This window comes from Eufriesea mexicana, unplaced genomic scaffold (genome assembly GCF_001483705.2).
Source record: "Eufriesea mexicana isolate 0111107269 unplaced genomic scaffold, ASM148370v2 scaffold3014, whole genome shotgun sequence".
Lineage (NCBI taxonomy): Eukaryota > Metazoa > Arthropoda > Insecta > Hymenoptera > Apidae > Eufriesea > Eufriesea mexicana.
In genome coordinates, this window is record NW_016912342.1 from 216,309 (window position 1) to 231,565 (window position 15,257).

Sequence of the window (15,257 nt, forward strand, 5' to 3'; positions counted from 1 at the left end):
GGGGGGGGGGCGACAGTCGGGTGTTTAAAGGGCACCGTTAATCACGCGAGCCGCTGAAGGTTCGATGAAAATCTTATCTTAAACGGGTAATTAGACGGCCCCGCGGTTCAGTCGAGGCGCGTGGGGTACACGAGGGTTTAAATGCCGTTTCCACGCCTCCTTGCATTATCGAGAGGCACGCGATACTCGCGTCCCGCGGTTATTTATAATTTTCCTCGACTGGAATCGCGTGGCTCATGAAATGCCCACGCAATTAGGTGCCCCGCGTTCGTCGGACTCGTCGAATGGTAATTTGTCCCGTCGATAGTGCCCGCCTTCTAATTCCAGCCCTCCTCTGTGATCCGCGAGGGGCTCTTTTGCCTAGGGGTGGAGGGTGCCGTGATTGGGAAAAAGCTAGTCGTGGGAATCGGAGATGGCGATAATTAAGCGATCGAGTCCGACTATCGCGCACGAAGTTCTAATTTATCTCGCGACTTCTTTCCCGTCCCCGTAGGTCCTTAAAATAGCGGATCTTGTTAGCGATATTTTTCGCGAAGCAGTCCCAGCAGGGCTCGAGGCTCGGGACTCGGTTCCGAGCGACAGCCGGAGAAATTAGCGGCGGCGAGCGGGTAATTCCTCTTCGGATTTCTGCTGGACGGCGGCGTGTGCATGTCGGGAATGATTAACTCGGTACTCGAGGTGTGCGGTCCGGCAATTAGGACGATTGCCTCTACCTCTGATCTACGCAGCGTCGTACGTCTTTTTAGCCTGCGAGACGCTCGTCTTCTCTCTCGGAGGATCTCTCCCTCGCGAGGGGAGTGCGAGTCCTTCGACTCGTGGATTTAGTCGAAGTTTTGCAGGTTTGTAGATTTCTTGCAGTTCGAGAAAATTTATTTATTTATTTAATAATAATTTACGGGTAGTGGAACCCATTAGTGTACAAACAAAAAATAAAAATATATTAGTTTGTTAGAGGGGGAAAGAATATAGGTTACGTATAGTACAAATGACGATATAGTTGATATAAATAATTTGCTTAGAGATTTAAGATTTAGTTTTTAAACGAGGAGATACTATTGCCAAAAAATTGAAGGTTTCATGAGAAATTGTTTGCAAGAATGCATATTCTGTTGATGGGGTCTGCTGATTCAAATCGTGCAGTATTACGCTAGTCAGGTATAGATATGAAATGTATCGTTTTTGTGAAAAATGTGAATTTTCGGATGTCATTATTCCACAGCGGTACTTATTATTCGAAATAAATCTGCAATTAGGGCAATAATAAAACTCTAATCGTAAATATCTCAAAAACTATCGAGTAGTTATAATGGTACTTTATAATGGTACATTCTCTTCAACTGGATGACTAATTCCTTAAACCTGCAAAGTTTCACCTAAATCAATGATAGTGGATCTGCATTTCTCATTCTAGAATTGCTGTAGAATATACATCATCACTGAACAGATTAATATAACGACAACAGTGCTTTGGTGTTAGATACACTAATTACCGTACTGTCAATTATAAATATCACTAGCCATAAGCGTAGTATACATAGGTTATTCTAGAATTTCTTTGGAATATACATTTTCATTGAACAAAGTCGTCCAACGGGGCTACATTACTGTGATGATGGCTGTACTCGGTACTGTGTTGTCAATTGTCAATATCTCTTCGGATAGTGGATCTGTATTTTGTCATTCTAGAATTGTTATAGAATTTAAATCATCATTGAACAGTTTAATCCAACGACTACATTGCTATATTGGTGGATGTAATAAGTAGTGTACTGTCGATTGGATGTATCTCTAGCCATAACCGTACTATACATTGATTATTCCTTGCACTGTCCTTGTCAGTACAAAACTGCAGAGAGACGTGGTGCGATAATAAATTCCTGAAAGATATGGGAAGATCAAAGGTGGTGTTCATTCTCTACACTCATTCCCAATTCACAGATCGTTACAATCCTCAATAAAAAGACGCGAATCCTTCAAATAGACATTTTTAACTAGCATCCTTCGAACCTCTACCTCCATCAGGAAAAACCCAGACCTCATATACCACTCCATACAATTCACCCCGGAGAAAGAAGCCCGAGTCGAGGAGACAACGGCTACCTCTTTACGACCAACGTCACACTGCTCGCGGACCTCCAAATCGCTCAAAAAATAGTTTACGTTCTTAAAACGACGTAAACCTTCGTCCGAATTCTTCCTACGATCGACAAGAAGATTCGGACGAAGCATATTGGTCCTTCGAGCCGGATACTTCGGCATAAATTCAAATCGATGAGTACAGTGCGGTATAGTGAGTGCGTGCAACCCAGTTCATACCAACAAGCAGCCAATGGCAGCAACAGACGAACATATAAAAATACACGACAGCAAGAAGACAGAGACAGTACAAGCATCAAAACGACACCACGATAGAACGCATATCGTTAATACATCTTGCAAATTCCTGTAAATATCTTGTAATTAAATTATATTTAAAACGTCAAAAAAATAGTTTACGTTCTTAAAACGACGTAAACCTTTGGCTAAATTCTTCCTACGATCGACAAGAAGATTCGGACGAAGCATATTGGTCCTTCGAGCCGGATATTTCGGCATAAATTCAAATCGTCCAGTACAGTGCGGTATAGTGAGTGCGTGCAACCCAGTTCATACCAACAAGCAGCCAATGGCAGCAACAGACGAACATATAAAAATACACGACACCAAGAAGACAGAGACAGTACAAACATCAAAACGACACCACGATAGAACGCATATCGCTAATACATCTTGCAAATTCCTGTAAATATCTTGTAATTAAATTATATTTAAAACCTAAAAAAAATAGTTTACGTTCTTAAAACGACGACGTAAACCTTCGCCTGAATTCTTCCTACGATCGACAAGAAGATTCGGACGAAGCATATTGGTCCTTCGAGCCGGATATTTCGGCATAAATTCAAATCGATGAGTACAGTGCGGTATAGTGAGTGCGTGCAACCCAGTTCATACCAACAAGCAGCCAATGGCAACAACAGACGAACATATAAAAATACACGACACCAAGAAGACAGAGACAGTACAAGCATCAAAACGACACCGCGATAGAACGCATATCGTTAATACATCTTGCAAATTCCTGTAAATATCTTGTAATTAAATTATATTTAAAACGTCAAAAAAATAGTTTACGTTCTTAAAACGACGTAAACCTTTGGCTGAATTCTTCCTACGATCGACAAGAAGATTCGGCCGAAACAGGTGGTCCCCTCCTTTCGTAAGAATATTTGACTAGCCATTGGGAATATCTCGCGACGAGTTCGCGAGCGTGTCTCCTGTACCAGAGCTCGAAGAGAACGGCCGTGTACGGTGATCGGGGGTGGCGTCGCCACGAGGGCGGCGGATGCTCCGCAAGAAAGCGGACTCCCTGCCGCGAGAAGCTGCACATAACTCCGCGGACGACGTGGCGCGATAAATTTAACGAGGGGGCCTACTTTCCACGAGCAACCCTTCGCGAAGGATAAGCCCCCGTGTACGTGTGCGTGTGGGGGCGGCGCGCATCCCGGCGATCTGGCATTCCGTGTATTCGACCTTTCGCAAACGCACCCGGAGCAAGAGGCCATCCTTAACCTCTTCGGCGACGCGTGGCTGATTTATAAGGACAAGAGAAGGCCCCGAACCCTCGGCTCTTCCTCCCGCGTACTCAGCGGGAAGGACTCCGATGCGAAGGCAGCCGTGTACGCGTGTACACTGGGTGTCCAAAGTGTTCTTCCCGTAAATCCAAGCCTCGCTTTTCCCTCCGAGGCAGCGTTGCGTAATGCCGAACACAGGGTTCCTAGGGGTGTGTGGTGGAGTTTAGCAGCGTACAGGTAGAACGGTGTTGTTAGCTTTTGTTCCAGCGAGTCGGGGCTCTTAAAAACGATGTCGTCGATACCGACGCTCGTTAATCAGGGGTAGTAGAAGAGGGTAGCTCGAGCGAGTGCTTCGACAAGAAAGTCGGAGGTTACGGGGATTACTCGAAGCTGTCACGCGTTCGCAAGTACCTTCGGGAATTTTCGCGGGGTCGAAGACGAGCTCGTCGGAGGAACACCGTGTACGCGGAAGTTACACGCAGCTTCGTTGTTCGAACACGATATAGCGAGGTTGTAAAGTCGGTCAAACGTCCGAGTTCACGTGTTCTCCAGGTGTCCCTCGAAACCCGAGAAGATTCGAAACCCTGGTATAAAGTATGGTTCAGCCGTGGTTCCGTCTTCCATCGTCTTTCCTTCTTCTTTTCGTCGTCGGTGTTTCTTCTGAAGTCCAGGCTTACTAATTCTTTATTTTTTAGACACGCGATATATTTCGTCCTGAATCCTCTTCGTCTACCGGTTTCTCTTCCGTCCACTCGCATAGTTAATTCGAATCGCTCCTCGAGCTCTTAACCCTTTTACTCCTCGGACGTTGTGTGACGTCACGCTATGATATGGCTGCCGGATTGCGATAAAAGTCCATAGATTTCAAGCTGTTGGATCTTGGAAAATTTTTCTTCAACGTGAACCAACTGTTCTAACGTGTCCTGTCATCTCTGTCAAATCTTGTTCAATTTGTTAACCCTTTGGACTCGAAGATCTCTTCGTTGTGAAGATGCAATTCGTAGCTCTTCTTAGATTTTTATAAGCTCACTCTTTATGCTAAAATTAAAAAAAGAAAATCGTGAATTTGCGTGAGAAACGAACGAATAGAATAATTTTATTTTTGATGTTCTTGATATAATTATCATCATCCGTTATTTAAGTTATGACATTGAAACAAACGGTGACCGAGAGTCACTCGAGTGCAAAGGGTTACTATTTTACACGCGATACTATACTGTGTTTATTGAACATAGGTTACTGACTAGAAGCTATGGCATCCAATCACGTAGAGAAAAGTTAGGTCTTCATCGACGAGTTAAGGGTTCAAATCGTTTTGGCCCGTTTCCTCTACTACACTCCTCGAGAGACAAAACGTTTTTCCAAGAAGACTCGTGAAAAAGGAACGGCTGCACAGATTGTATTTTGTCATGTCAATGTCATCGTAGGAAAATAAAAGACGCGCTACCAACATGCGTCGAAGCTTATTAATACTAGAACTACCGATCTTTAATGGGTACCTAACTATAACGTGCACAGATTATAGTAATTTCAGCGGTACGATGAATATGAGTGAATATATTGATTACAGTTCTTTCTGAACATGAGTCGATACCAATTTTATTTTTAAAGCAGGTGTATGTGTTCGGTGATTGCGAAAAGGAAAATTATGGGACCATTCTGACTGGGTTGGTAGTTCTAGTGGTTAACCCTTTGCACTCGAGAGGGGCGCCTCTCAGTCACCATTAAATTAGACTCTAAAAATCGATGTTAATGAATATATCAAATTCAAAATTACCTAACGATGCGTGCAATGTCGAAGTAAAATAATTCTACGTCTCAATTTGCATGCGATTTCTTCTTTGCCATTTTAAAAAAATCCTCGACTTTATGACAGAAAATCTTCGAATTACTATTTTTCTGTATCGAAAACATCGTCGAGTGCAAAGGGTTAATAAAATGTTGGACAAGTGTCCAAAGCCTTCAAGCTTCCAGAACTTTCCTGCAGTCTTCTCACATTAGAAAACAGTAGAGGGTTCTTATAAATTAAAACCCTTTTTTAAATTCTTTGCTCTCCGAGTCTGTTCTATTTCGGAGTGTCCTCCTCCACCCTCGAAATCTCGAGATATGGACAAGATCGATCAGTCATGCTTCTCGCGTTTCACGCCTGGCTGTAACGTGCTTTGTGGTCGTGGCGTAGATTTCCAACCAAAATGAAGCAGTCCCTCGCTCCCTGATCGACCTTTCGAGGCTGTAAGAGCCACGGAGATCGAGATGAAAAGTCACCCCCTGGCGGAGAAACGACCCCGGCAGCCGGTTTTTAATTTCCACCGTGCTTTCACCGACCCGATGGTATATATCAATCAACCCTGTCGAGCCGATCGGACGAAACGTTGGCACACGTTTCACGCGCGCTCTCCAAGTGGCCGTCTCGCGCGTTTTTGTTGCAATTTATCGCCGCGTGTCCCCCTGCTGGCCGCGACAAATGATTTTCATCGTTTGATGGATCGATCGCGATAACCCGTCCGCGAACATCTGCGTTCCGATAGAACGCGCGTGGAACATTCATTTTTACGCTTCGATTGTCCCCTGCTTTTTTCCGCTCGCGATCGCGCGATATTTTTCCTTTTTCCACGATTCCTTCGGGAAGAATCTCGTCGCCTTGGAGCGGAGTTCCTCGCGCGTGCGATTTGCCAGTTCGAATGCCGGATTAATTTCGATTCTCCGATTAACGCGTGCAGAGAGCATTTGGCTTTTCAAAGCTCGCCTGTCTTTTGTCGTCAAACGAAATCGACCCTCTCTGCCGTTCACGCGGACCAGTGAACCGGCAATCGAGATAATAAAATGGAAAAAGAGCCGTGCTTACCCCTAATTTTGATTGACTGCCTCGTCTGGCTGTCCGCCGATCGAATCTATAGAATATCCAACCCCTGCGTGGTGGAAAGGCTGAACATAAAATTTTCATCGTTTCGCGTTAAACGTCGCTGCCTCTCTCTCTCTCGTTTCTCTCTTTTTCCTCGCTTTTTCTCGGCTAATCGATAAAATGCATAAAATACGAGGTATCTTCGGGATGGCCGTGGCTGCTCCTCTGGCACCGGTGATTCTCGACGCCGTATCTAGGGGACTGTTTCAATGACGCCAGTCACACGCGCGGTTATCCGACTCGAATCGCGGAGGGTTCGCGACGAGGCTGTTGCCAGGCCTCTTCCCTTCTCCGCCTCCTCTCCGTCGCGTGTTCCGCGATCGTCCCGCGATACCCGGGGCCACCCTTTCGCGTGCATGAAAAATGCATTCCTTTATCTGGCGTTCACGTGTCGCATCGTTGCAAACCTTCGTAATTAATTCCACCGACGCCTCTGCGCCCGCTATATACCGGGTGTCCTCTTCAAATTCGGCAATCGATCCCCCCCCGTTCAAGTTACTCCTACACCCCTATATATGTGTGTAGAAATACGTTTGGCAGGCAACAGAAATTAGGATGTAAATATAAAAATGATTTATTATAAACTAATTCTAAACTTATTCCGAGCTCTAATGACTCACTGACTTTCACTCTAGGTTATTTCTCTAAAGACTCTTCTCTTTCATATCCTTAATATATGTATTGATACATAGATATAACATTTAGATATAGTTTATTATTATTTAGTATTTAGGTATGATATATTGGATGCTTTGGGAATATAGTATTGTTGCATATTGCCATATTAGAATGTCAGTATATTACCATATTTTTACATTAGTGTGTGCATTGACATATTAAAATATTAATATATATACATAGGTATAGTATATTAAATATAGTACTATTACTTTATTATTAATTTACTGGGTAAAATATATTAGTACATTGGGTATACTGTAATAGGCATATATTAATATTATGTACTAATATATATAACAATATATATTAGATATTAATGTAGGATTGTTAGGTGACATTAAAACAACGGTGGTAAATAATAAAAATAAGATTTATCGTGAACTAATTTGCTTATGACTTTATACTGACTGTCTCGTTTCACCCCGTTGCACCCTTATTTAAACCTAGCACTCTGTTTTCTTCTGTACTCATACTCTCTTTCTCAATCGTGCATTTCTCACGCACTCCTCGCAGCCTCCCTCTCGGTGGGGCACGCACCTAAAACACTCGGACGCATTCCTAGACCTTCACTCTTCACTGCCATAAATATCCAGTAACCATTGCCAGTGACCAAAACAGTGCCCAGAGATTTGATACAGAGGACGTATATTTACGCCTTCGTAGTGAAAGGATTAATCATTTTACACTTTGCCCACGAAGGCAAAGCTGGAGATGGGCGAATAACGTGGTCCGAATGATTACGCGAAGCACTGGTTCGCGTCTGGCGTATTTTTCGTCTGGTTGAACACGGTATAGATTGGACAGGCGCGCACGGTTGGCGAAAATTCCCGATCGAGTAGACCTCCCCTCGCGCCGTGCATAATTAACGCGCAAGGGGCGAGTTCGCCGACAGGGTAGCGGAAGCCACCACCAAACGCCGAAAGAGAGAGTCCTCTCGTGGTACTGCCAACCTCCGTCCACTCGAACGCGAAGCCAGAAGCCCGAATTCCAATTTTCCTTTTTCCAATCGCAATTACGCGTAATCGTCTTTCCACGCGGAAATCGAGAGTAAGCCGCTTAGCCGGGGATTACCGGGAAAAATCTTGTAAAGCGTCGGGACGCCGAGCCTTCGCCCCTCGTTTCTAGTCTGCGAATGACTACCTGGCTTCTTTCTTTCCCGCTTTTAATTCACCTTCCTCTCCTCTTTTGTCCCTCCCGCGCGGAATGCATTTGACGCGCGATAAACCTCGAAGAAGTCGACTTCTTTCGCCAACGCTCCCCGGGGGTGGGTTTTAATTTCTCCGCTCCCCGGTGGTTGCTCCCATTGTCCCGTTGATTTATCGAACTCCTCTCGTGGCTCGTGGACCGAGTGCATCGAATACCACACCCCGCGTAGCTCGACCCGAATTATACAAAACCGGAGGAACCCGGGAAGAAAGCGAATTTGCGTCAGGCTTTCTTCCAGCGCGCAACCCCTCTCTCGGCGGAACTTCCTCTCGCGTCTTCCATTATTCCCGATATCGAGACAGAGTCTCTCGTACGTCCATCAAGCGCCACCTCGTCGGAATTGAATTTCATCGGGCAACAAAGAACCCTCATTCGGGCCCGTTTAAAATTCCACCGTGGATTGGATGCGTCTCGCGTTATCGCCCGGGAAGAATAGTTTTCCCGGGCACCCTCGATAAAATTCGAGCAGCCAACGACACCGCGTCTCTCGTATCGCTTGTCAATAATATTAGGGCCGCAATTTCGCTCGGAGAAGTCCCGTCGGGCGTTGTTCGGCCGATATCTGTCGGTTCCCTTCTGTTTCCCCGATCCTGCTGCCACTCGTATCATCCCCCTTCGCGAGGATCGCGCGGAGGGGGTTGAAGCACGGCGAGGGGACCTCGGCGGGCAGCAGGAAGAGAGCGCCGCCATCGATTATTTTCGCGCGAGGAGAAAGAAGCAGGGTAAAGAGGGTTTCTTTGTTCGATTTGTCGTCTTCGTTGTGGAACAGACACACAGTGTGGGTCACTTGCATCGACGGGAAGTGAAAAGGACTTCGCCTGGATTCCCTCGAGAGATAGGGAACACGACCGGTCTTGGGGGGTTAGGGACCTCCTGGAGGAACGTCTTATTGTCCGCGTGTCTGAGTCGAGGGAGCAAATATCGGGGATAATACGGTATTAATTAATACCTAGGCAATAAGACGGAGAGAACTCGGTGGCCTTTGTTCGATCACGGCGTATCGAACCGCGAGAGGGTGCAGCGCGGGGGTTGGAGAACAGGAAACACGCTGGATGGATCGTCGGCATTACCATTTTTCGATCCGCACTCGACTAGTTCCCCCGGGAAATCGTAAGTGGTAGAAAATACGCGACAACTCGTCGCCCATTGAAAGCTAAGGCTACGATCTGTCCCGGAGAAATCGCGGGTGGGTCTCCACTGGGTCGTGAACGGGCGCGTTAAGCCCCCGGCCGAAAACGGGGGGACGTCTCTTTAGCCTGCTCGCAGAGAATCGGCATCGATTATTTTCACGCGTGAAGGAGCACGACGGGGAGAGAAAAGAGCTTTCTTCCTTTCGAGAGCGACAGTAGGTCAGTCAGGCTTGTGACACACGGTCGACCAAGGAAGAAGCAGAGGAAGAAGAAGAAGTGGAAAAAGAAGGATTCTCCCCCTCGAGGACGAGGGAAAAACGAAAAAGTTTTCGCGCCAGGCGATAGAAAGAAGCGGGCGAGGGTGTATCGGGGGTGGATCGGCGAAAGGGGGAGTTGGTCCCGGTTATCGCGTCTCCAGCCTCCGCTGCACCCCCTCTCTCACTGCTCCTTTTTCCACTCGAGGAGACACGCGCCAGCGATGGCTCGGTACTCGCGTCCTTTGTCCCGAAGCTCGTAAATCCCTCGAACGGAGCTAGTCGCTCGAAGACGCTCGCGAACCCTCGCTACACGCGTTAACTGCTCGCGCAACGATCCACCCACTCGTTCGTTTCTGTATTTACGAGGACGCGAGAGGGGAATTGCCCAGCCTGGATGAAGTTCTCCAGGCGAAGCGGCATTTTTGTCGACAAAACACGCGGCAGCAGCCTCTCTTAATAAGCTTTCTTTGTGCCGTGCCGCTGTTGTGTACCGAGAGTTGCTCGGGTACGTTTGCTACTCACTCGCGGCTGTCTTTACGTCTTCGCCGGGATAGTTATCGACTGTTGTCGCGCCAAGTTTCATGGCAGTCGGCGAGCCAGCAGTGTGGGGCTCGTTCACGGAACTCCATAAGGAGAAACTTGTGCCACCACGGGGGGGACAGGAGAGGACTCTCTAAGCCTTCGCGAAGGTTGTCGTCGAGTTTGGGTTCGGTTAGGACGAATGGAGGTAACCGCAGGGAAAACGGAGGACTCCGATGACCATTTCTGCCATCGGTGATGACGATGAGGCATTTCGTGAAGATTCGCTCGGGGAAAGTTTGGGTTTCGCTCGGAGTGGATGTAACGAATTGCTCGTGCATCGGACGGGACAGGTCGGGATTAGAGGAAAAGACTCGCGAACCTTTATGAAGGGGGATTAGGGTCGAAGAATCCTCGAAGATTCTATAGAACTCGATAGCTCGTGGCAGTGGGCCCCGACGAGCGTAAGGTTTCCGGCTAGCAGTTTTGCTCCAGTGAACTTCTATGGTTCGACCATTGTACATTCCCTCCCATTCAACGTCCTAGTTTTGTAGCACACAGCTACGAGAGGTTAAACCCATAACGATTTGCGGCACCGGCCTACGTCCAGCGGCCTCCAACTCCGAAAGAGTCTCCGGACGGGAAATGAAAGATTAAGACCGCCGATATTTTCTTCTCCTTTTTTCACTCCGTGCCCTTCCACGTATATTTAGAGACGCTCTCGCCGTAGGGACAAAAGCGGAAGCAAACCGAGGCCGATCGTAACGAATTTTATGCTCGTCTATATAACCGAGCTTTATCGTCCCGGGACCTATGGCCGCTCGACTACGCCGTTAAGGTCTAAATAAGAGCGTCCTTGCAGGAGAGTCTTGACAAATCCCTGGGTAGTACGTTTTACTTTCCACCGTTTCTCTTCGCGTCTCTTCCCCTTTACGTGTCCCTTTCCGCTTCGTTTCTTCGTTTCGAAATTGCTTTCCCCGATCCGCCGCGTAAAAAGAACAAACCATCTCTGTATTTTCAATAACGTCCCCCGTTGCCGGTCATTTCCGAGCTGCGCTGCAACTTGGAAACGGTGGAATTTTATCCCGACGTGTGTGGACCGTCGTAAAACGTCCACGGCTGAACGTATCGGAGGCACTTCCGGTCATTATCTCGCGTATGGTTCCGCCGTGCGCGGTTTCAAGATGGAGTGCGCCGGGCGCGCCATCTAGGATTCTCGCGGCGTCGCTGAACTGCGACTGACGAAGAGAACGGGTGCCGCTGGATCCACGCGAAGGGAGAGTACCATATTTATCGAACTCGGTCGTGGCTTTACAGCGTTATAAAATTTACAGAAAAGCTCGGAAGCCTTGGGGTCGTTTACGAGTTCGTCGACCTTCTTTTCTTTCCGCTCGTTTCCTCCGCTTTATTATTTTCGGCGACGGAGCGGGCTCGCTGACGCGCGCGCGTGTACCCCGGGCCGATTTTTATATTTATTTGTACCGGTCGGTATTATTGAATTCCGATAATCCGCGACGCCGGCATCGTAATCCACCGACCGTCACGCTCCACCCCTTAGACGATACGCACCGATTTATGCCCTCCACGCTTTCGCCCCCCGCCCCTGTGCCCCCCTTTCTTTTTTCGCTTCGCTTTCCTTTCACCCCTTGGCCTTTTAGCCGCGGCGACGAAATTATCCGCATTGGACGGCGACCTTCGCCTCCTTCTTCCGGACTAGTCGACCTCGAATCAACCTCGGGGGTGAGAAATCCCTTGCAATCGTTCTCGGCTTTCTCGCCCTGTCCCGTATTTACCTAACGATCCCATCGATGGCAGTTGCTCTTTGTTTCCTCTTTGTTTCCTCTTCATTTTCTCCTCGTTTTCCCAGTATTTTCCCTGGCTATCGGTCGTTCGCCTCTTGTCGCGAGGAATTTCTCGTCGCGATTAAACGCGTTCTGGACTTTCTCACCCCCGGCGCCTGTAATTTCGACTCTGCCCGCCCTTAATTTCTTTGTCTGCTCTTTCTTCCGTGGAAATGATAGAACGGCGAGGTAGCTCGATTAAAAGCCGGCCCAGGGACATTAATTACGTATCTCAGGAAATTGTCTCTCGGCAAACAACCAAATCCGTTTTCCTTCGAAAGACTTGCGCGCAGGGGGTAGTAAAAAAGAATCGCGCCGACGAAGGCACAATGCCTCTGCCCCGGCATTCTCTCTCTCTCTCTCTCTCTCTCTCCCGGCTCTCGAGCCTCTAATCGAACTCGTAAAAAGTTGAAGTGCTTCTCCCACGGATCGACCCACGCGCGATCAGTTTCCAGTTGCAGCGGGAACGGCTGGAAAAGTTGCCAGACCAATCCAATTTATTTATTCGAGCCGTTGAAACACGAGGCCTCTCTCTTCTCTCCTCTTCGGCTCTGTGCTTCCTATGGTCGAGCTGCGCGGATGGACGGATGGACGTGTGGCGTTAGTGTGGTCCGTTCCCTTCAGTCTGGATGGACAGGCCAGGAAAGAGAGACCTGCCTCTCCTTTCTTTGCCTCGTCGAGTACCACGAGGCTCTCTGCGTACACCAACGAGCCTCCCTTTTTCAGCCGCTTCTTCGCGACTCGATCCTCGGGGCTCCTACTCTCCTAGGCTCGTCCTGTCCCTCTTTCAGCGGATCTTCCAGCCACTCGATCAACCGCTCGCTGTTCGTAGACGTGGCTACACGTTCGAAGAATCTTCTAGCCTCGATCGTGCCGATAGAGAATATTCAGGGACGATGGCAGAGGACTCGGGATCTCCTTCGCGTCGCTCTTCCAGGCGATCCTGTTGGCCTGGAAGATGATCAAAAACACATCGGACCACACGGTGGAAACATGGCAGACACGGTAGACACGCTAGACACGGTGAAGACACGGTGGAGAGTGGCTGGCGTGCAAATAGATTTTTAATCGAGGCCGGATCGCGAGTGCGGAGACGCGGAGAGCTAAACTTCGCAGGAATTCCTAGGGAACTGTAATAGGGGCTCGTGGGAATCAAGTTTTCGGGGATAAGGATCACGGGGTGTAATAAGGGATCGGCCAAAGGACGTGGTGATCCGACCCCGTCCTTGGCTTCTCGAGGGCTGGCGCCGCAGAGGATCTAGAGGATCTAATAGCGAACTTTGTGGACGTCGGGATTCTTCGAGCTCTCTGGCCTTCTTCTCTCAATTTGGGAATAATCTAGGAATAGGAAACCCGAATAGGCTTATCTGTCCGATAATTCGGAATCATTTCGTCCTCGTATCCCGAAAGGTTAAACGATCCGTGCTACGTTACGTCTCTTAGCTTCTGCTCTCTTGGTCCCAGGGTTAAAAACGGCAGGGAGAGGAGTATTTATCGCGGTTGTAAATGTCTGTTGGTCGAAAGCGTATCCCCGTCACCCAAAGAAAATCCTCCTATCCCGACCTTAACCTCTCTCTCTCTCTCTGCCCACTAATTTTCTCGTTACTCAGTCACCCGTTGCGCCTACACCGTGCCAATCCCTTTCTTCTCATTTCCTGTCGTCTCCGCGTAGAAACCTTCTTTCTCCCCTCCATCTTTCTTCCTCATTAAGAACGTGACATTTGGCACGTTTCCGTTCCAGTTTAGGAAGATAGCCTTCTTTTCCTATCGAAGACACTCTCAACCCCCGATTCAGCGCGCCCTTTGGCATATTTCCGCGCGTATCTGGCCCTCCGCGACCACCCCTGCGATCCCGCTGCTCGTAATTCTCGCTTCGTTCCGAATCCCAGCGAGTTTACCCTTTAGTCTGGTTGTTTCGACGTTATCGGTGTTTGCACGAGTCGGCAAACGGGTAATTCCGCGTTTAAATTATCGACCCCGACGACGGAGCCGGAAACGAGATTGCGCACGAAAATGCTTTTTATTCGGTTCATCGACGAGGCCTTAGCGTTTTATGCCTTCATCCCTTCTTACTCGTCGAGCAGATTTAATCGACCGTGTACTCTCTTCTCTCTCGAGAGAGGGAGAGAGCTTGTTGTCGAAGCTCGCTCACGATTCGCCGTTCTTTGTTGCAGATGGAAGACGAGGGCAATCATGGCAACGACGACACCAGATGCTTCATCCTGTCGACGCTGGCCGCGCTGCAGTGGTCCAGAGTATCCTGTGTCCTTTGCCGAGCACCCATGCTCGTTTTCGACAGGTATCCTCTGGTGGACGGCACCTTCTTCCTGTCACCGAGACAACACTCGTCCGCCTGTGCCGAGGTAAGTCGAAATTTCATCTCGTCAGTCCCGTAGATACTCCATGGGAATGTTTTAGTAGGCTCTCCCGCCCACGACTGCGAAACTCTAGTCACGTCTCCGCGAGACGGACATAGTCGAGGCGAGAGCAGAACGACCGTGAACTTGGACGATAAATCTGAACCGATATCCCCGCGATCGTTGTTCCAGGTTAAGGTGGAAGGTCGCACGCAATTCTTGTCCGCGGTGTGCATGAGTTGCCTGGAAGGCAGCGGTGGGCAGCCCGTGCGTTGTCGTTGCTGTACTCAGACGTGGGACGGGTCTAGCTTAGTCCTTGGCACGATGTACAGCTACGATATCTTTGCTGCCATGCCCTGTTGCACCGAGCGACTCAAGGTAGGTTCTCTCCACTCCCTCAGTGCGTCGTTCTCAACGCTGTCTTGCACGAATTTCCAAATTTCTTTTAATGGTACAGCTACCTTTTAGTAGAAGAGCATCGATATTAGAATGTTTAGGGAATTAATATATAACAATTCGAAGCTTTTCTTATATTTTTCCAAGCTCGGTGATACCATCGTTGTCAAAATTCAGAAAAGACATCCTTTTATTTAGATATTTCACGCGTAGTTCTAATCAAGGCACTTGGCAATTTTTGGCATAACTTAGACCATGGTAGGCTTTAGTATTAACACGTTCGTCGTTGCGTCACTCATATCTGGGTGACTAGTATGCTTCCGTGGGGGCCCCATCACCTAAATATGGGTGACGCTC

The 15,257-nt window shown here is 48.2% G+C and overlaps 1 protein-coding gene across 3 annotated transcripts in view; it reads left to right on the plus strand.

The window, feature by feature from the left end:
- The window catches only part of LOC108551511 (headcase protein), a 157,876-nt gene that overhangs the window by 140,055 nt on the left and 2,564 nt on the right, over positions 1 to 15,257 (plus strand). For all 3 annotated transcript variants that reach the window (XM_017905715.1, XM_017905716.1, XM_017905717.1), the window contains 2 exons: positions 14,322 to 14,510; positions 14,697 to 14,882. In XM_017905715.1, coding sequence (XP_017761204.1) covers positions 14,322 to 14,510; positions 14,697 to 14,882 — 375 coding nt within the window. The remainder of the gene's footprint in view (positions 1 to 14,321; positions 14,511 to 14,696; positions 14,883 to 15,257) is intronic.